The sequence below is a fragment of the Carya illinoinensis genome, chromosome 9 (assembly GCF_018687715.1).
Source record: "Carya illinoinensis cultivar Pawnee chromosome 9, C.illinoinensisPawnee_v1, whole genome shotgun sequence".
In the NCBI taxonomy this organism is placed as follows: Eukaryota; Viridiplantae; Streptophyta; class Magnoliopsida; order Fagales; family Juglandaceae; genus Carya; species Carya illinoinensis.
The window spans coordinates 16,405,142-16,427,871 of record NC_056760.1 but is presented as its reverse complement, the minus strand read 5'-3'; the positions used below and the strand labels follow the sequence as shown (position 1 = coordinate 16,427,871).

At 36.8% G+C, this 22,730-nt stretch overlaps 1 protein-coding gene across 2 annotated transcripts; it reads left to right on the top strand.

Moving 5' to 3' along the window:
* The first annotated feature begins 18,032 nt into the window (after positions 1-18,032).
* LOC122276259 (protein SRG1-like) lies at positions 18,033-21,552 on the top strand. 2 transcript variants are annotated; one of them, XM_043085850.1, is made up of 4 exons: positions 18,033-18,406; positions 18,516-18,763; positions 19,204-19,528; positions 20,230-20,646. In XM_043085850.1, exons 1-4 carry the CDS (start codon positions 18,140-18,142, stop codon positions 20,434-20,436), a joined length of 1,047 nt encoding a protein of 348 aa, XP_042941784.1. In that variant the 5' UTR covers positions 18,033-18,139; the 3' UTR covers positions 20,437-20,646. The 2 variants fall into 2 exon arrangements, with proteins under 2 accessions (XP_042941784.1, XP_042941783.1); XM_043085849.1 differs by lacking the exon at positions 20,230-20,646 and adding an exon at positions 21,057-21,552 and having other exon boundaries at positions 18,035-18,406.
* Positions 21,553-22,730: the final 1,178 nt, after the last annotated feature.

Genomic DNA, 22,730 nt, shown 5'->3' with positions numbered 1-22,730 from the left:
TTCTTTTTTTATTTTTTTTATTTTTTAACTTATTTAAATATTTTTAAAAAAAGAAAAAATTATATCAATATGTTAAAAATTACATTCTTAATTATTATGTAGAAAAAATTAAAAAAAATATATAAATACATAAGTGCTTAAAATGAGGAGACAAATAAAAGCATTTTTCATTTTACAAATGAAATATGATGTGACCGAGGGTGGGTGGGCTTTACACCAGTTTCCTCATCAGTACGGTATTGTACGATCCCCATTTTTGTAATACAAGGAAGAGCACTTCTATATGCAAGCACACGGCACACCAATATGCAGACGAAAGATGATGTGGCAAGTTAAAATAAGGAAAAAAAGAAGAAGACGGAATACAAGAAAAAGAGGGAAATGCGAAAGTGGCTTCCTTCAGAAGCTTTCATCGTTTTGTCCGTCCCATCTAGTTCCTGCGAGAGCTTCCCTGACCACGCACATACATTTTCCGGTGAATCTTCTCTACCATTTTCAGTGTGGCGACCAACCCTCTCATCAGTTAACTTTATTTTCATCTATCTCTGACTTTCTCTATTTTGATCCTCAAGTGGTCTCTATTTTTTTTTGACAGGTTCCTCAAGTGGTCTCTGTTCCGGTCCATTTTATACCATTAGAGTACATGGTAGTCTCAATAGGAGAATCTCACGTAGCATTCGACTTTCACATGTAAAAATGTGTTTCCAGAAAAGGTATTTTTAGTTTTCTTGTTTATTTGAAAATAAGCATGTAACTTTTCGTCATTTTTTTACTCTTGTATAACGAGGTGGTGTTTTCCTTTACCTTACAAAGTGTTATTTATTTTGGTTTACAACCAAACATAATGTACATAGCTGCTAATCGAGGAAACCAGTAGAAGAAGGGGGGGTTGAGGCTGCGTTGGTTGGTTTCCTGAAAACAGGGGAGATTGAGGCCAGAGTGAGGGTTGGAGGCTTGTTGGAATAGAAGGTAATTTTTCCTGACTTGGGATTTCATAGGGATTATACAATTTATAATAGTTGATTAGTCAAGTAGAAAGTAGTGAAATAATCGGCCCTCATATCTCAAAAACATTACAGAAGTGTTATACATGGTCTTAGGGGCATTATTAGCAACCAACATGCTGCATTTCGGATAATGTTGTTAGAATTTATTGTCATGTGCAGGCAAAATTTCACGTGTTTTGGTGGTTCAGAACATGAAAAGAGGAAATTGACGTTGAGTTTATGCATAAACTAGTGAATAAATTCACGTTGATTGTAAAGTAGTGATTTTTCCTCTCCTTTCGGTTGTACTGTTTTTTTTTTTCTATCTCTGTTTGATTTGTGCTTGATCTCTGTCTCCGTCCAAATCCATGTGGGGGTATGTTCGAGTGTGTGATCACGTGGAGGAAGATAGTCTTCAGGAGTAGTTTCTAGTTTTGGTGTTTGCAAGCTTTGAAATTCCTAGCTAAAAATAGGTAAATGTTTGGTTTGAATCAGAGTTCATGTGTCTCTGATCCGTGCTACAGTCCTTGGAAGTCTCTGTGATTATATTGGCTGCTATGCTTGTGGTTGTTGTTTCTTTCATGCTTTTAATTATTGCTAATTTTTCTTTTTTATTTTTCTGAAATATTTCTCCTCTTTTAATAAACATTTTGCTGGACATAATGACTCTTAAATTTCTTGTAAGATTGTCCCTTCAATTGTTTCTTTGATCCTCACCATCTGATGGAGGGTGTTCATTTTTCAGTTTCAGAATTGAAAGATTGAGGCTTTTGATTTTCTTTAACCTCTGTTTGGACGTGCAAATTAATCTATGTCTTACTGTGTTTGGGTTGCTTAGTTTAGTAACAAGGAACAGTTTGCTTGGTCTTGGGTCTTGGGTCCTTGACAATGAAAACGCCAAGTATTAAAACTTATTCATTCTCTTTATCCATCCCGGTTCTTCGTCTTAGTTTGGCAAAATGAAAGTGAATGTATTGTTAGCAATTACACAGGATAGTATTGTTAGAACCAATATTTGTGAAGTAACCAATATTACACTGGCTAGCTTAGCACCTATGTTAAGCTTGAGTTGGAGGAAACACGACCAGATTAGCTAGTTGGTTGTTATACTAACATAGACCTGTGACTACATTAAGGCACCCATCCCATCTCATGCTTAAAGAACTAATTGGATATCATGGGACTATCAATCCTATACTAACGTGAGACTGGTGAAGACAAGCTTAATACACAACAATGTGTGAAACCATGGTAATTCATGGAAAGTTCTCCTTCCAAAAAGGCTAGAGCTGAACTCCAATTTGATACATAGCCGAAAGAAGGAAAAAAAAGGTTATAATTTGACAAATCAGATGTACATGCTTGCTCTTCTTCTTCTTCGCCCTTTTTTTTATTTAATAAATTATTATTTTTTTGCTTAGAAAACAAATATAGTATGCATCTATTAATACATACAAGCATTGAAATAGAAGTGCACATTAATCAAACTATGAAAAACTGAACGTGGTCAACAGTAATGTAGAAGACATAATTTTCCATATTTAGTCTTGTACTACTATCTATTTTAGCTAGAACAAGCATGCACATAAACTCTACATATGCAATCATGCATGGTTATATGTATTAACTCCTCTTGATAAAAAGTTGCAGCCATATCAATTTAGTTTCTAAATGATACATTATTCTGAGCATATATAATATCTATTACTGTATACTGCTACCAATGGGTTTAGGTAATATAAAGCTAAGCTCCAAATTATTTATTGCTGTTTCTCTTCCAATATGTGATTCTCCCATTGTAGCATTTCATCGAACACTACGTGTCTCTTTATTGGGTGTTTAGTTATTTAGTTATAATTTTACCAATTTAATACTTAAATTAACTTAATTGTTTAATCGAAATACTTAATTTTTTATTCATTTTGGCGGACAATCTTCTATTTTGATGTGTCGATATGCATGGCTGTCTAATCAATTCGGCCCCAAAATAGTGCAAAACTTACCCTCCGGTGTTTGATCACATTCGGGTATTCTATTAATGTGTAAAACACACTTGTGAATTGTGATATTTGTTGTAGTTGATGAGTATAAGCTGGCCCTTGCCTAAAATGTAGTGAAAAAGTTTTACCTTTTGACAGGAAAGCCTCTCCATCCCGCTCATTATATTGAGGAAAATTCGAGATTTGAACAGTAATTGCCTAGAGTTACTATTCATCTTTATATTATTTTTTATAAATATTTTATTTAATTGAAAAAACAAAATTTTTTTCCCAATCATCTATACTTTATCTTGATCTATTCATATATGTTATAGTTGAAACAATTTACCATTTCGGGAAAGATGATTTTTTAAAAAAATATTATTGTTACTAAAGTACTGATTCTGAAAGCATTACCGATTAGAGAGTTAAATATTTTTTTAAAAAAAATTCGTTACATATGTAAACTCAAAAACACGAGCACAATAAATAATTAAATACTTACGAAAATGTGAAAAGAATTATATTAGAAAGCACAATGGAAAAGTGCCTCAAGCTTAGCTTAAAAAGTTTCTGCAGATTGACAAATTCCAACCGTTTCCTCTTAATGGCAAAGTGCACTATGTAGGATGAAACTAGAGTGACACTAAACAAATCCAATACCTAAATGCTTATTTCAAGAGAAAACAAAAAGAGAGAGATTTCACTGTTGTGGTAAAAAACAAGAACCAAATGATGAGGGCTATATATAGCCCACCCTACACTTTAAGGCCAGCTTTTACTCTGAAGGTAACACATGGCTTTAAAGCCATGCGTGAGATGTTACAAGCCTTGTAACGCATGGCCTTATGCTTGTAACACACAAGAAGGGGAGGGGTCTGCCCACGTGGGCGCTCCTCCATCCAACATCTCCCACTCGCACACAGTGGGCATGATCCCAGGTCTGCATCTCTCTAATGTTCTCAATCTTGTTCATACAAGTAAATAGGCCGTGCCACCACCAAGCACATCTAAAAAAATGAGAGTACTTACACCAAATCTCTCCTAGAGAAGACCAGCATAGTAACATCCCTAAAGTGTCTCGTCATGTCCTAGGCTCATTCGATCACATCAGATCAATCATTTTCGAACCCTCTTGAGTTTAGAAAACTCAGAACAATACTTGACTACCTCCAAATCATTTCAATATGTTCATAACCTTAGTCGCTACCAGTATATAGCGTCATAGTTTGACGTCAGCAAACACTATCGAAAATGCGACATCGAAAAATCTTCCCTTTGCACTCATATCATTCAACTTTAGTCGAACCACTTTCTCAGCAATGCCTCTTTAGACCATTTTAATCATGGCCATAGACAACATGTCAAAGTAGCAGACATCACAACCTCCATCTCGTGACATAGTCAAAAGTAAATGACACTTAAAAAAATTAGACTCACACAGCAAGAAAGAGGGGAACCATTTACTCACTTACTCATTTAGTCGAATAAGCACATGTAGTATGAAACATATGCTATGGTGGATTTGTTTTTCTCAAAGAGCATATGTCTATATCAACACCGTATAGATCTTAGTCTAGCCACTCCTTAAGCATCTAACCCATGTTCCTCCATTTGCTAGCCTCTAAGGTGTCAAAGAGGATCTCACATCTGGCTAACCATAGGCTACATAGGTTGTGGGGTAACCCATGCATAGTCCTCTCATTGGATCTTATCTTAACTCCCACTAAGATGATATATCTTTGTGTCAACTAACTTATCCCTTTGGACAAGGACACAATGTCTCATCTCTATTCGCTTCTCAAGCGCTAAAGGTGATCACTTGTGTGAGTGAGCCGATCTAAACTTGTTGACATATCTTGTGTGTGTATTAGAAAAATAATACGATAAAGACAAGAACTAAATCATATTGTATTAATATCCTAAAGGAAAGGTTACATCTCAATGTCATTTGAAACACAAATTACATTTACAGTCTACACAGTCCTAGATTCCCAACATGAGCCTCAAAGACATCTCTTACTATAGGTTTCGTTAAGGGATCAGCAACCATGCGACTCATAGAGAGATGTTTCAGAACCACTTCCTTTTGTGCTACCATGTGTCTGATGTAGTGATATATGATATCTATGTGTTTGGTTCTACCATGATATTTTGAGTCCTTAGCATATGCGAGAGTTGTCATGCTATCGCAGAATATTGTCACTGGATCTGAAGTATCCGTGCCAATGTCTAAATGCTTGAGGAACCTTCGTAACCAAATAGCTTCTTGAACTGCTGTCGAGCAAACTATGTATTCTGCCTCCATGGTGGATAAAGCTATACAGGGTTGTTTCTTGCTACTCCATATAATGGCGCCATTGTTGAGCAAAAAGACATACCCAGTGGTTGATTTGCACTCATCTAGGTCACTGCCCCAATTAGCATCATTGTAACCTCTTAGGTGCAAATCTGAACCCTGATAGCACAGCACATAGTCCGCAGTTCTTTTGAGATATCGCATAATCCTCTTGACTACTTTCCAGTGAGCCAGTCCGGGGTTAGATTGGAATCTACTCACTAAGCCAACTGCATAGCATATGTTAGGCCGAGTACACATCATTGCGTACATCAGACTACCTACAGCATTAGCATAAGGGACATGTGCCATCTTTTCCTTTTCTTTTTGAGTCTTAGGACACAAATTTTTGGACAAGTTCTCGCTTCTTGCAATATGGGTGTTAATGGGTTTACATCCACTCATTAGGAAGCACTCTAGAACTTTATTTATGTAAATTTGGTGGGACCAACAAAAAAGTCTCTTTGAGCGATCTCTGAAGATCCTAACTCCCATAATGTATTCTACCTCATCGATATCCTTCATTTCAAAATTAAAGGATAACCACTCTTTTGTGGCGACTATCAACCCTTAATAATTTCCAACTAGTAGTATGTCGTCAACATACAATAACAACATAATGAAACTCTTCTGGATCTTTTGACATAGACACAATGGTCCTCCCTGATCATTGTAAACCCATTTGAGAGAATGGCTCGATGGAATTTGAGGTACCATTGTCTAGTGATTGTTTGAAGCCATATATAGATCGTTTGAGCTTGCACACTTTACGCTCTTAACTACATTTGACCACAAAACCTGTTGGTTGATTCATATAGATCTCCTCATCTAGTTCTCCATTGAGAAATGTTGTCTTAACATCCATCTGGTAGAGTTCCAAATCCATTTTGCTACTATAGCTAGAATTAGGCGAATTGAGGCAAACCTCACTACTGGTGAAAATGTTTCCTCATAGTCTATATCCTCTTGTTGAGTATATCCTTTAGCCACTGAGCGAGCTTTGTACTTATCTATTGATCCATCCGACTTGCGTTTGACCTTAAGAACCCATTTGTTCCCAATAGTCTTACACCCTAATGGTAAATCAACCAGATCCCAGACTTGGTTAGTTCTCATAGACTCAATCTCATCATTATGTGCTTTCATCCACTCATCTTTAGTAGAAGATGAGAGAGCATCATGAATTGTCCTAGGCGCATCATCATCATGCGGAGCTACCATAAAAGCTTCCCCATCAATCTCAAAACAACGATGGGCAATACTTTCACGTGTGCTTCTACGTAGCTGAGGTTATTGTGATTGATTGACAAGTGATGTGCTCCCACTCGGATTCAAGTCATTTTTATAATTTGTAGGAGCTTGAAGAATTTCTTCCCCATTCTCAACTAAATTTCTTGGAGTACTTTCCTCTTGTTCTACAATCTCATGAAGTTCTAAACTCGTATCAACCTCACTTCTACTTGGAAATTCATCTTCAATGAAATTCACATCTCATGACTCAATCTCAGTCACACTTCCATTACTTTGTTCACCTATTAACACATACCCTTTAGAGTGTTCTGAGTACCTTATAAAGATAGACTTCTTCCCTCTAGGGCCTAACTTCCCATACTTATGAGAAAGATCATGAACAAAACCCGTTGAACCCCATGGTCGCAAGTTACTCAAATTGGATTTCTCGTTGGTCCATAGTTCATATGGGGTGGAAGTTATTGATTTGGAGGGCACCTGGTTAAGAATCTAGGAAGCAGCCAAAAGTGCATCCCCTCAAAAAGAAATTGGTAGGTTTGCTTGCACCATCATTGACCAAACCATCTTAAGTAGTGTTCGATTTCTCCTTTCCACCACACCATTTTGCGGCTGCATACTCGGTATCATTAATTGTCTTTTGATTCCTTTTTCATCATAGAGCCTTTTAAATTACTCAAAAAGATATTCTTGTCCTCAGTCAATTCTTAGAGTTTTTAAACTCTTGTGTAACTGATTCTCAACCATTCTTAGATATCGCCTAAAACACTCCAATGCTTCAGACTTATGGGAGATTAAGTAGACATGACCGTAACATGAAAATTCATCTATAAAAGTGATGAAGTGAACACCTCCGTGTCTTTTCCTCACGCTCATTGGACCACAAATGTTTGAATGGACTAATTGCAGTAGAAAAGATGCCCTAGCGACTTTTCCGAAGGGTTTTCTCTTAACTTTTCCTATTAGACAATGTTCACATGTGGGCAAGATAACCTTAGCAAGATTGCCTATCTAGCCTTCTCTAACTAATCGAGTCATTCTATCTTGCCCTATATGGCCAAGCCTAACATGCCATTTATATGAATCCAAATTATCAGATGCAAAAAGAAAAACAATAGACTCATTCATATTGGAATAATCCAAATCCATTGTCATAAAACCGTCTTGAAGAAAAGTATTGTCATAAAACATGTGGCCCAAATAAAAGAAAACATAATTGTTTTCAAATATAATACGAAAACCAAGTCTTAAAAGAGTAACTACAGAAAGTAAGTTTCGTCAAATTTTGGGAGCATATAGCACATTGTGGAGGAAAAGAGTGCGGCCACCCTGCAAGTCCAACTTGTAGGTACCAAGTCCTAGCATCTCTACGCTAGCTCCACTCCCCACCTTGATATCACGGCTCCTAACTGGAATCTGACGATACTCCACAAATCTGACTCTATCTCGTGCTATGTGTTCGGTTGCTCCTAAATCAACAGTCCACACAAGATAGGAAAAAGTAACCATCACATGGCTAGTTACAAAAACAATACAAGAAAAATCAGAGTGTACCTTCTTTGGCTCAGTGCAATCACGAGCGAAGTGGCCTTTCTTTCTGCAGTTGAAACAATCTAATTTTGACTTGTTCTTCCCATGCTTGCCTCTCTTGCTGCGTTGAGAAGTTCCTGACACCTTCTTGATTTGTTCAGCAGCTACCCCATTCTTGGACTTCTTGCGCTTAGGCCTTGACACCTTGCATGAACCAGAATCAGCCACATAGGCCGTATGATTGGGCTTTACAACCTCTAAGAGCTCAGCTTCCAATTCTAAGTGACACGAGACATCATCAAAATCTTTGATATTCTCGTTATGCGTCAGGTTCTGGCTCATATTCTCCCAAGAATTCAGTAGTGATCTTATCACTGCCTGGACTTGCTGTTCATTTGTCAGGTTATTTCCTGCTGTCTTAAGTTCGAGGATCATGGTCAACATAACCTTGAGATGCTGCTTCATCGTATGGTCATAGCGCATCTTATAGGAGTCAAACTTCATGGTTAATCCACTTAACCTTGTGGCTGAAGTTCCCCCAAACTTCATTTTCAAGGCTTGCCGCATGCTTTGGGCAGTGTCAAAGGTCTCGGACTCACACATTAGATCATTATGCATGCTGCTCAACATGATTATGCGTGTGCACCTATTCTTCTTAGCCCACTCCGTATAGACTAGTTGATCTATCTTATGTTGGTCTGAGTCCTCTTTCTCGGGCTCAGTAAAGGAGTGAGATAAGGCCTCCAAGACCTCTTGCGATGCCATATGTCATAGTTCTTCCCATCTAATTTCTTGGATGCCATTTTAGTACACTACAATATGAACCATCTTTGTAAACTGGCTCAACAGGTTGCTCTAGTCTGACTTTCTTTGTAGACTGGCCCAACATGTTGCTATAGTATGGGTAGCTGTCCTTGTAGACTAGCCCAAAAGGTTACTACAGTTTTAGTAGATTATGTCTTTACATGTGACTAGGGCTCGATGACTACTTAAGATCATAGGAGTATGGTTGAGATTTATGATGATAAATTCTCCCATATTTGTTTTTTAAAATTTGCGCGGGAATTAGTTTAGAAATTTAATAATTGGATATTGTGGCGTAAGAGATGATTCTGAAGCCTAGTGATTTTTTGATCTTACGACATTTCTAAATTATTCTTTTTCTAGCTTGAATTACATCCATTTCAGGCCAATAGTCATCGTCGTCAGGTACTTTTATATGTTGGTGATTTTGTTTGGGTAGTATTAACTCGTGATTGTTTTTCTGTTGGAAAGTATAATAAGCTAAAGGAGCGAAAGATTGGACCCTATGAGATTCTACAGAAGATCAATGATAATGCCAACAGGTTGCGTCTCCCCAATCATTTGAGGACTTTTGATGTCAGGTGTTTCTCTATGTTTTTAGGCAATTCTCTTATGTTCTTCCCTGTGAATTATCTTTTGAGACTAGCCTGCAGAATACTCGCTATTCTGTCTAGCATCAAAATTTCTTTTCCTACTTGAGATAGAGTTTTAACTCTATAGTTACTGAGTCTCATTCTAATATTATCCAAGATGCCTTTGAAGGATTTAAGTTTGTCTTTACCTACCACAGATGATAATCCTGGATACCTTTCATAAGGCATAGTTGTCCTCATACCAACAATTGACAAGATGGAGTCTTGAGTAGGTCTAGCTGTGTTCTTGCTAAAATTGATGGAGGTTTTCACAAGGTTTAGTCTTTGTCTAGATGCCATATCGTATATTCTTAAGAGGCTTATCAACCTACTCCATTCCATTGTTGTTGCCTTACAGAATAAGAGGTTTTCATCTACAAAGAAGAGACGAGAAATCCTTAACTGACTTCTTGCAATTGGTATCCCATGTATCAATCTGCCTTGTCTTACAGATCCGATTGCGTAGTGCTTCAGCACACATGATGAAGAGGTAAGATGACAATGGGTCACCTTGTCTTATGCCTTGAGTAGGTAGGAATTTTGTTTGAGGGTCACCATTCACTAAGTGAGCATTGGAGATAGATTCAATGCATTTCATCACTAGTTCCACCCATTGGCCACAAAATCCCAGCTTGTAAAGAATTGCTCTGAGAAAGCCCTACTGTACTCTATCATAGGCCTTGCTCATGTTTGGCTTTAAGGCCATGTAACCTTCTTTTCCTGTCATTTTACATTTCATTGTATGCAAAGCCTCAAAAGCAACAATAACATTATCGGTTATTAGTCTATTAGGAATGAAGGCAGATTGAGAATGTGATATAATACAACGAAGCACCTTCTTTAATCTATTAGCTATGCATTTAGAAATGAGTTTGCAGAATACATTACAAAGTGAGATGGGCTTGAATTCTATCACTTTTTTGGGGCCTTTCTTCTTAGGGATGAGAGCAATGAATGTGATTTTGATGTCTCCCAGTTTGCCATTTGAGTTAAGTACATTCAACATAGCTTTACACACCTAGGGTCCCACTATTGACCAATGTTTTTGGTAAAATATTATAGGGAATCCATTTGGTCCTGGGAAGCTTAAACCATTCATGTAAAAGAGAGCTTCTTCAATCTCCTGTTTGGTGTAATGACTGGTCAATATAGCATTTTGTATTGCAGTCACTTGAGCCTCCAATAATGCTATGCATGCTGCTGGATTAGTGGGGTTAGAAGAGGTAAACAAATCTATAAAGTTTACTTGGAAAAAATGACTAATTCCCTCTCTTGAGTCTATTACTTGTCCATTGCTATCCACCAACTTTTTCATCCCATTTGTGTTCCTCCTATGTGAAGCACATTGGTGAAAATATTTTGTATTTCTATCTCCCTCATGCAACCATCTCTATTTTGCCCTTTGTTTCAACTTGATATTTTCAGCCTCAAGAATTATGTCCACTGTTTGTTGTAATTGCTTGATCTCCTCAGTTAGCTGGTCAGTGTTCCTTTCCTGTAATTTTGAGAGATAGTCTATTTTTTTCACTAACTTCTCTCTTTGAGTTGCCAAAGGTCTTCTTACTCCATTGTGATAGCTTTAGTTGACAGTTTTTAAGACCTTCAGCAGTAGATTGCATTTTTTTTATAGCCTACCTAGGTATCCTCCAAGTTTCCTCAACTAATTCAAACCCTGCTTCCCTTAGTGACCAGGTAGCCTCGTACCTGAAAGGATTAAGATGTCTGTTTACAGGAGGTTGGATTTGTTCCATAGCAATCCATATACGATTGTGGTCTAAGTTAAGTGCAGGGAGAGTGAATACTCTCAAGTCATTGAATAGGTCTAACCAGGCAGTATTGCAAAAGGCCATATCAAGCCTTTCTTTGGTGAAAGCCTTCCCTTGCCTACCATTTGACCAAGTGAATTTGCTTCCAAAGTAGCCCATATCACTAAGTCCACAGCTATTCAGAACATTTCTGAAGGCTTCCATTTGTTTATTAGGTCTCAATGGTCCTTCACACTTCTCTCCATAGCTCAATATTTCATTAAAATCACCTACGCACAACCATCCTATTGAGCTTGTAGGTTTAAGTGCCTATAACAAATGCCAGCTTTCCTGCCTCTTTGTTATGATTGGATTACCATAGAACCTAGTTAGGAGACAGGGAACACCCTCCTTCATACCCTTAACTTGCAATGAGATGTGGTGTTGAGTATATGACACCACCTCTACTTCCATATCTCCTTTCCATAGGAAGGTCATGCCTCCACTGGATCCTTTCGAATTAACCACGAAACTGTTTTCAAAGTTCAACTTCCTCTTGAAAGCTTCCACCTTTGGTCTGTTGCATTTAGTTTTCACTAAAAAAACAAATGTTAGGGCCTTATTTTGCACCATCAGATGCAAGTTATCCATTGTCCAAGGGTTCCCAAACCCTTGACCATTTCAACTTAGACTAATCATTGCAAAGGGTGGGGCTTTGCACCAACCACCACCACATCATTTCTGTTGGCACGTTCATCAAGCACCACCACATTTTTTCTTTTTTTGTTTCCATGAACTACATCTTTTCAATTATCTGAGTAAGATCCCTCTTAGTACCACTTGGGAAGCTTACATTACTCTCCCCTAACCCAGTTAGTAGGCTATCAAGATTTCTATCCCTAGCTTTTCTCTCCCAACTTGCTCTTTTTTTTATATTCTCTAGGGCTTGGACCTGGCTACAGACCAACTGGGCCAAGGATGACGCTTGGGCCCTCAGGTCAAGGTTGCTCTTAGGGCCCAGGGTTGACTTATGGTTATTACCTTTGCTGGCAATGACTTTTGGACAATTTGATACCTTAATGCCTTGCTTGAGACACGCACCTCCTACAATAAAAGTCTGCTCAGAACTATCCAAAACAGGCTCACTCTAGCTTTCCTTAAAAGGTGTCTGGGTTGTTTCTGCAGAGATCCTAGGAGAAAGCATTTTTTTAGATGTCAAAACAGTGGTTGCATTGTCAACATCAAGCAAACTAGTATCCTGAAAATCCGTTTTTGACTCACGATTACTATTTGGCCCTTCATCCCTGTTCTCCCCTCCCTTCTTCAATGACTACTCCTCTTCAATATGCTGAAGGTCTTCTTCCCCATATTTCTTGTTTGTGCTAACCCTTCCTTCACTATTGGTGTTCTCAACCAAACCCCATATTGCAGCTTACTACTATCAAGTGAGCTAACAAAACAGTCTTGTTTGGTATGCTTTATCACCCCACATTTGAAATAGAAAGTAGGCAAGTGTTCATATTTAATAGGGACCCAAGTCTTCTTGCCTTCAGAGTAAAAAAAATCCCCCTGACGAGTGCTGCAATGTTCACTTCTACCCTTATCATCAAGAATTTCCCCCAATCAATACCTCTGTCACAAGCCTGGACTTTTATTACTCTACCAATCTTGACACAAACCTCATGTGTCATGCTTGCAAAAGGTAAGTTGTAAGTCTACATCCATAACTCTTCCTTATTAAAGGGAACTTCATTGATGGATCTGTTACCTTCAAAGGCTTGAAGACAAAGCAACCATCTATCAAATGACTATGGTCTACCATGTAAAATATGTTGAAGATCCTTCTCTTGATTAAACTCAATAAAAAATTATTCATGCCAATTTACCAACTCTCACCCCTCTATACTTTGACCATTGTAGTCTTGAATGCTTCTCGGTTAACGGGTCTTTTTACTATAATCATGGCCAATAAACAAAATTTGCTCAAGGCTTTGGTAGTAGAGTTGGGAACTTAGGAGGTAAAACCACTACCTTTTTTACCTTCTAAGTAAGACATAAGTCTTCTCACTGTTAGCTAAGTCCTCTTCTATTGTAATCACTTTAAGAGCATCCTCATTGGCTTGGCTAAATTTAGACTAATTTGACTCAAAAATGCACCGCATTGAATTGGGCAAATGTAAATTATTTTAGACTTCTGCTACAGTCCCAGTCCAATTATGAAAGATGGTTTTCGTTGGCCAAATAATAAACAATTATTTTATCACTTGAACCGAGGAAGCTGAAGTCAAACACATAGAGGCGGGAAGGAAAAAGTCACTCCCTCCATTTCGGTACCGAACTCCCTTTCTCCCTAAACTCTTTCTTTGTCTCTCTCAATTTGCATACATGGAAACGGTCCACGACCCACGGCTACACCCGTCGACTCCCACGGCTGCGCACGTCTACTCCCACGGCTGGGCCCGCCACTCTCTCTCTCTCACAGACGATCCCGATCAGTAAGTTTCCTTTCATTTTTTCTTTTTAGGCTCTCGATTTTTCAGTGATTAACGTCTGTTGGTTTGTATTTCTTACACTATGGATTGTCTATCGTTTTCTTACCATACTGAGAAACAGATTTAGAAGTGGGATTGCCAGTTAGGGTTTTTCATTGAGCACAAAAAACAGGTGTAGTTCTATTTGGTTTCCGAGAACTGAGTGATTGAAGACGAAGTAAGATAGTTTTCTGTTTGGTTTTCGAGATGGTTTTCTGTTTGGTTTCCGAGATGATTTTCTCTTGGGCACTCGGAAACTCTGTTTGGTTGGTAGGATTGTGTTATGATAATCTGATAAAAATCCCAAAATTTGTTTGGCTCCAGAGAAAATGTGGGGGAGGTAGAAGGGAAAATTGATTATTTGATTTAAAAATGGTAAGACTAATTATTATCATTCTTAGGTCATCAAAAATGTGGGGGAAAGGCTTGAGCATATTTCAATTCTTTGTTAGTTCTGTTCAATGTGAGAACAACTTCATAGAAGGCAGAAAATGAGAACTAGATATAACTATAATCTACAAGTAATCAGTCTACACCGCCTAGTTTTTTGAGTCGCAGTTAGGCCACCTTTTTATGTCAAAAAGGCTGTTTAATCAAGTATTACCAAACCTCCATGAGATCTTAGCAAGAATGAGCATGATAAAGAGGTTAGACTGTTTAATCAAGTATTACCAAACCTCCATAAGGCCTTAGAGGATGACAATAGATGGCTTAGGAACTATTCCATGTCCTAGATGCATTTCCAGAATCATAAAGATAAGGAGTTTAGTAACCATGAAGGTAACCATACTTACATTTTCATGGTTCATGTGGCTAAGAAGCTTGATTTCTCTCAATGTCTGCTTGGCATCTATTATGTTGTCAAATACATTACCAATCTTCTTCATGGCAACCTCCTGATGTGTGTTTGAATTCACAGCAGTACTGGACAAAGAGAACTTTTGTTTTCGAGTGATGCCTTAATCAAACATAGAACTCGTCAAGTAAATGAACAATCCCTTTCTTTTGAAGCTTCTTAAGCTGAGCATTAAATTAGGATATTCTAGAAGACACATGGTGAGTGGGAGGAGGGCATGGAAGCCACATTTAACTGTGCAGGAAAAGGAAACATGTTTCAGTGACTCATTCCTATATAATCTGATGAAAGGAGCAATATGTGTTGTGATTAAATACTTAAATATATATTTCCTTTTTTTTTCTTTTCCACCATTTTTAGCAACCAATTGGTCTTACTTGCTCACTGTTTTTTGGAAGTGTTCTTACTTGCTCACCATTTTTAGAAGTGTTCATACTTGCTCACTGTTTTTTGTATTACTTGCTGAATGATGCATTGACTTTATTACTTGCTGACCATTTTATTTAGGATGGATTCACACTTATTGGATGATCCCTTTTTCACCACACTGTTGCAAAGTGGTGGAGAAGGTATTATTAACCCCCCCATGGCTCGTGTCTTGTATGATAATATTGTTTATGAGGTTGAAGTGACACAATTCGAGGGGCAAGTAAGGGCACGAACTAAACTATCCCAACGGGGTGTGTCCTTTACCGTGGAGGAAGACAACCTCCTTGTATCAGGGTGGCTCAACATTAGTATAGACACTATTAGGGGGACAGATCAAAAGTCCACCCAATTGTGGATAAGAATCCATGATTACTTCAATACTTATAAAAAACCTAATTGGCCTGAACGTTCTGTGGGGTCGTTGACTAATCGATGGTCAACTATCCAAAAAGCCACAAACAAGTTTTGTGGTTACTTGGCCCAAGTCGAATCAATGCATCCAAGCGGTACCAATGAACAAGATAAGGTATGTTTCTAATTATCATAAATTTGGATTGTAATATGTACTAATATTTTTATGATTGATGTTTAGATTGACAAGCCAAAGGCATTGTACCTATCGACACAAACAAGCAATTATAATTTGGATCATTGTTGGAACTTATTAAGGCACCAACCAAAGTGGCAAGTGCATATGGATAATTTGCCAACAAAGAGAAAGATGGGCTGCCCTACTGTTCCAGTTCCCAATGCCATAGATGTTGAGGAAAATAAGAGCATGTCTACCAATTTGGAGAGGCCGCTAGGCAAGAAATCTGAAAAGAAAAAGAGAAAGGAAAAGGAAACATGAAGAATCTTGTAATAGTCAATTTGATGAAAAGTTAAGTAACATGGAAAGTGATAGGAGGATAATGATGATTGAGCGACGGGAGACGGCAATGAAGGCTGAAAAGGACAGGGCTGAGATAATCTCACTTAAGAAGATGAAGATGGAGATGGAAGTCATGATGTTGAATGTTAATAACATGAATGCAGTGCAGTGAGAATACTTCAAGTCATTTCAAATTGAGATCATAGAGAAACATAGAGCTGAATTGAATGAAATGCAGTAGCTGGAGGAGGGAGAAGTGCAGTGGAGTTGCTGTTTTGCACACCTGGTAATACCATGTAAATTTAAAAATATTTTGTAGTTGCTATTTTTGGTTAATAAACTTATTTGCTTATGGTTTTGCACACCTGAAAACAATTACTAGTTGCTGTTTTTGGTTAAAAAAACACATATTAATATTGCTCTATCTCTCTGTTTTGCAATTGGTACTGATTTATGAAATGGAAGACTATTTTTTGGATGGAAGACTACTCTTTGGTAGAATATGACAGATTGGGACCCACTGACACTGATTTTTTGGATATATATTAATCACTTGTAACTGTTGTTATGTATAATCTAGGGGTTTATTTTTGTGCTGCTGTACATGGTAACTAAAGTGCAGATTTATGTATTTCCTCTAGGTGTTTATGTAAGTGTTTTTTGTAATTAAGATGGTGTTGGAATATTTGGATCCTCTAGGTATTTATGTAGATGTTTTGTAATTAAGATGGTGGAGGAAGTGTAGATTTTCTGATGTTGTTTATGTATATGTTTTGTAATTAAGATGACAACTATCGGTGCATATTTCCTAATTCTGTTTATGTAGAAGTGTTGAAATTAAGATGTTTTCTTGATTAAGGTGTTTATGTATGTGTTCTGTAATTAAGGTGTTTCCTTGATATTGATTTATGTAAGTGCAGTTTTTTTTTTTTTGCATGACTTCTCATATGTTGCTAGATATTTGGTTAAAATATTTAGTAAAACAATTATTAGGATTAAATGAGATTTGGTTAGAATTTTTTTCTTGATATTTAGTTGATAAAATTTTGTTAGGATTAAATGAGCTTTGAAAATGTGTTTTTTTAATATTAATTTAATTATAATATAATATTGCTTAATATTAAATTAGTAGAATTATAAAATGTGATAAAAATAATTTTTTAAAAAAATAATATTTTATTATTATATAGAGAATAAATGACTAATCTAATGTAGAGATTGAATTAGATAAAATAGGTAAATATATTTTTAAGTTAATATTAATTAAATTTAAAGATGCTAATGCTCTAAGCCACACAAAAAGACTTTACCCTTTCCGAGAGAAAAACCTTATCCTGTTAAGAGAGGACCGGTCCTTGTAACGAGATAAGTCAGCATATTACCATTCTAGTTGCGTGAATGAGGTGGTATTTCAACATCGAACTTTGCCACGGGCTTTTCTGATTTGACTTCTGCGAATGATGACTCGTACATGAATAGAAGAATTTTTGTCTGGTACTGTGTGTGATACAGGTCGTCACATGTGATCAGAATCGTAGAACTGCAAGGCGACTTCCCGCGAATTGAACACCGAATTACGTACTAACGACGGAATTAACCTAGTTGGCTTCAACTTTCTCGTCTCGTCTAATCTTTCTTTTCTCAAGTTTCTGTGCTGTCATCTCCTGCAAAAGCAAATTTCACTGTAAAAGATATTTGAAAAGAAAAGAAAATTATTTCAACCTACCTTTTACTTAGAATATATTTAGACGGTGAGTTGATTTCAAATTATTTATAAATAATAAAAAATAATAATAAAAATTAATAAAATATAGATAAAATATAATAATACAATATTAAATAACAATTGATTAATTTATTATTTTTCAATCATAATAGCAAAGTATTTTGATAGTGGACAAATACAATCTTAATCAACTCAATTTATTTCTTACATTTTAATCTAAAAAATTAATATAAAATATTTATACTCATCTCGATCTAATATATAAAATATTATTATTTACGAGCCAACTAACCATCTCTACGTGCACACTCGACCAGGCAGAATTTATACACCGACTTTAATATCTAACCTTACTCGTTTATAAATAAGAGTGGGAAGTTAGCCATCAACAAAGTTGATACAGAGAGGAACTTATTATAAATACACCATCGTAGATTGTTGGCTTGCCATATCTGTTAAAAGCTATGGATCTTCAAGAACAGCTACAGAATCTGGGAAGATCTCTTGCAGTGCCATGGGTTCAAGATCTGGCCAAGGAGAATATGACAACAATTCCACCACGATATGTGAGGTCCCATCCAGATCTTCCCCTCATCTCGAATACCTCCTCTTTATTACCCCAAATTCCTGTCATCGACTTGCAAACCATACTTTCCAACAACGACGATTTTAGTACCCACTCAGAGCTCGACAAGTTGCACCTTGCTTCTCAAGAATGGGGTTTCTTCCAGGTATTTTCTCGCATCTAGAATTAACAATAATTTAAAAAAGAAGAATTGGTGATGGAGTACTGTACGTTATCTTAAAATTAAGAATATGGATTAATTATATATATTACAGCTGATAAACCATGGGGTGAGCAGTTCGTTGTTGGAGAATGTGAAGTCTGGCATCAAAGAATTTTTTGAACTCCCGACGGAAGAGAAGAAGAAATATTGGCAACAAGGAGGAGATATAGAGGGATTTGGGCAGATCTTTGTCGTCTCTGACGAGCAAAAGCTTGACTGGGGAGACCTTTTCTACATGGTCACTCTTCCTACCCATTTGAGGAAGCCCCACTTGTTTCCAAAGCTCCCTCTCCCATTGAGGTTCTCTCTATATATAAATTATCTCTAAATTTGCACAATTCAATAATTGGTTCTAATATTGAGAAAGTATATGTAGTTTGCTTAATGGAAAAGTTAGTCATATATTCATCTAATTAAGAGTGCCGAAAGGAAGGGAGATCCATTTTACCAATAAAGGCTTTTTGGACATAACAATGAAAATAGGAATTAATATGGAGACCAATCTAAACCCATTAAATCTAGACGCAAGAGCTTTAATATATAACCTCATCAATATATATATATATATATATATTTTTTAACAACATCAATCTCATCTTTATAGTTATCTCTATATTAATATATATATTATATAATTTGGCGAGTAAGACTGAAACGTGCATTTCTCCGAACTTTAGATATAATTAATGCACTTGATCAATTGAGTAAAAGATCAGTACTGAAGCATATCTTCTTTGCAGAGACAACTTAGAAGCTTACTCAGCTGAATTAAAAGCTCTTGCAGTGAAAATCCTTGACGTAATGGCAAAAGCTCTGAGAATGGAAGCTAGAGATATGAGGGAGTTGTTTGAAGAAGGGTGGCAAGCTATGAGGATGAACTATTATCCTCCATGTCCGCAGCCAGAGCTTGCCATTGGTCTCACTCCTCACTCTGATGCAGTTGGCCTAACAATCCTCCTGCAAATCAATGAGATGGAAGGCCTACAGATAACGAAAAACGGGATGTGGATTCCTGTTAAACCTCTGCCTAACGCTTTTATTGTCAACATCGGTGATATTCTGGAGGTAAGTAGCCCAAGATTTCGAAAAGAATAATAAAAGAAAAACCTCGTTTGTCGCCAATTCAAGCTGGCCGGGCAACGACCCACTTCAAGTATTTTTCATATTTTTTTAGATGAATCATTGCATATATAAACATATATTTATATATAAAAATATATAAGACGTGACAAACTAGTATGATGCTCGTGAGAATAAGTCAAGTCTGTGTTCACTTTTTATATATATATATATATATATATATAAGAAAGAAAAAGTCTATTGCAGGCATAAAGGGGGAAGGCTCCGTGCACACCAGCTGAGGTGACAAAATGCGACGACGTCGTTGTTTAAAATTAGAAAAATAGTGTTTTCAAACGTTGGGTTGGGTCCTCTTATTAGATTTCCTTCTCCTCATCGAAAGATCAGCATTTGCCACATTTCCTTTCTTTCTCCGCTCGATGAAACGTTTATCTGGCCCTTTTAATCACTTTTTATTTTGAAAACGATTCATCTGCTTCGTAAAAGACTTGCTATCTATTTTTTTCTTGTTTTAGATTTAATTTTTTTTCCTGGTCTGTGTTCATTGATGAGAGTTTTGATATCATGTATATTTTGCATCGAAATCTAACTCACTTTTTCTAAGTTTCTCGAAATCGAAAATTTTAGAGTGTACCAGTTAGAACTTGGAACTAATTTTCATTTTTTTTCCTGAGTTTTCTCGACAGCCAAACAGAATATCAGCCAAAAATTTCTACTGTGAACATTGCGCAACTCAGGATATAATTTATTTTGATTGGGTGGTTTTTATGGACAAAAGATCAAAAAGAAATCACATGGAGCAATGGTATATATTCAAGCTGAAGAAAGAAGCCCCAGGAAGAAAAGCCCGGAAAACAAATCGAGAAATAATTAGTAGCATGAAAACTGGGTAAAAGCAGTAAGAGAAGAAGAAGAAAACTCGAAAAGAAAAAGTAGAAGAAAAATTTCAGAGCAGTCCTATGCAAAGTTGCAAACAGACCTTTTGCTTCTGAAGCTGCTTTGGGGGATACAATTCGAAAAGAAAATGGGCGAGATGAAGTCCTGTACAAAACTCAGCTTTTTCGAAATCAACAAAGATGAAAACCAAAGAAAACTTTACTTCTTCCTCTGTTTTGCTTTTTTTTTTTTTAATAAAATAAATACTGACGTAATGTGTTGCCACATCACAGGAGTGCGCGTACAGGCACAATTTTGTGCCTGTACGTAGCAGCTCCCATGTTAAGAAGTATTATATTAGGAAGTGATTTAATAAAAATAATTTTATAAATTAATATGATTTCATATGTTATATTAGATATATTTTATAATAAATTTAATTTTAAAATTTGACTTAATATATCAAACTATATTAATTTGTAAATTTACTTTAATAAAATATACAATATTTTCTCATATAACAACATAGAAAAAAGGAGATTGAAAATTAAAGCACTTATGTCCCGTAGTTATTAAAATATTTTGTTGATGCATATATGTGAAATTAAAGGGGCTTTGCTACATGACGTACATGCAGATCGTGACAAATGGAACATACCGAAGCATCGAGCATCGGGCCATGGTGAACTCGGAGAAGGAGAGGCTCTCTATTGCCACATTTTACGGCCCGAAGCTGGATGGAGATATGGGACCAGCACCAAGTCTTGTTTCTTCGGAAAAATCACCTGCTTTGTTTAAAAGAATTGGTGTTGCCGATTACTTTAGGGGTTTTTTTTCACGGGAACTCCATGGGAAATCATATCTCGAAATCATGAGGATCCAAAATGAAGAGGCGAGCATTTAAAGTATTGATCTACATCTACTTATTTGTGATCAGTTATTGTCATATATATATATATAGTTCAATAATTAAGTACCAACGGCAATGGAGTACCCTTAATTTCCTTTCTAGGCATGGGATGAGGGGGGATTCGATTGATATAGAATGTCATGACAATTGAAACCACAATTAATTGTCATATATACATATTGTAATGATAATTAAAATAATACTTGCCCTCTTGGAATGGTGATATTATTTAGTCTCGAATTTCATTAACTGCGTACTGCCATGCCATGGTTTAAGCTTTAGGCTCCATAGACGGAACTTTTTTTAAGTGTTAGGGGGGGCACCACTCAGCACCTAAGGTGGGGTTCAATGCCTAATAAAAACGGCCAAAAGCAAAAAAAAAAAGAGAAAAAAAGAGATGTATGGCTGAGGGGAGGAGAGAAAGAACGCATGCATGGAGATCCCGTCTGTCGGAGGTTCGAGAATCTATTTTATGAAAGGACATCTAAGGCTAAGAAAGAATTTAAGGAAGTCCATTACTGAGAGAATTGGTGATCTCGTCTTGCTTCCTGGGAGAGAGGAAGCTTCTGGAGCTAGGGTGGACTTCTATGGTTCACACTGCGCACAACCGAACTTACTAGACTCAAGAGTACCTAACTCTAACGGAAACGATCAATCCCGTTGCCACATCGAAACCCCGTAAAATTGGTGACAAAGCAATTTCCCTTCTAACGAGCCTACTGAAAAGTGACAACTTGTCAAAACCCCGTCTTTTTTGGCATAAAGACCGATTCCACTCATAATGGGAGAAAAAAAAGATTCTTCTTTTATCTTACTTCACGGAGTAATAAAGAATAATGTTAAGGGTAAGTGCCAAATATATAAGTTTTGTGCAAACGTCTTTTTGTAAAAAAGTAATGTCACCAAGGAAAAAAAGAGACGAGTTTTTCTTGTTCTTTTATAGTGGAATTCACTTTTTCATTATATGTCTTCACAAGATTTGCACACTTAAAACTTATATATATATAATTATTTGTTAACAAATACCATTGGAGCTACGAATTAGGGGCTTCCCAAGTCTCAACGCCAAAGGCCAATTCTTCCACCGTCCTATTTGTTAATAAATACCATTGGAGCTACGAATTAGGGGCTTCCCAAGTCTCAACGCCAAAGGCCAATTCTTCCACCGTCTTATTTGTTAATAAATACCATTGGAGCTACGAATTAGGGGCTTCCCAAGTCTCAACGCCAAAGGCCAATTCTTCCACCGTCCCTTGTTTCACCCACCAAAGAGTTACACCATCTTCACCAGCATGTGTTGGTCGACTGGCAGCTGCCAATCTCCCTATTAATTTCTACCACCAACATCCCACTCTTCCCATTTCCCAGCACGTCCACACCATGAAATATGTGTGCTCCATT

Coding starts and splice junctions, on each gene's coding strand:
- LOC122276259 (XM_043085849.1), top strand. CDS start 18,140: ATGGATCTTCAAGAACAGCTACAGAATCTGGGAAGATCTCTTGCAGTG. Junction 18,407..18,515: donor AAGAATGGGGTTTCTTCCAG/GTATTTTCTCGC, acceptor TATATATTACAG/CTGATAAACCATGGGGTGAG. Junction 18,764..19,203: donor AAGCTCCCTCTCCCATTGAG/GTTCTCTCTATA, acceptor TCTTCTTTGCAG/AGACAACTTAGAAGCTTACT.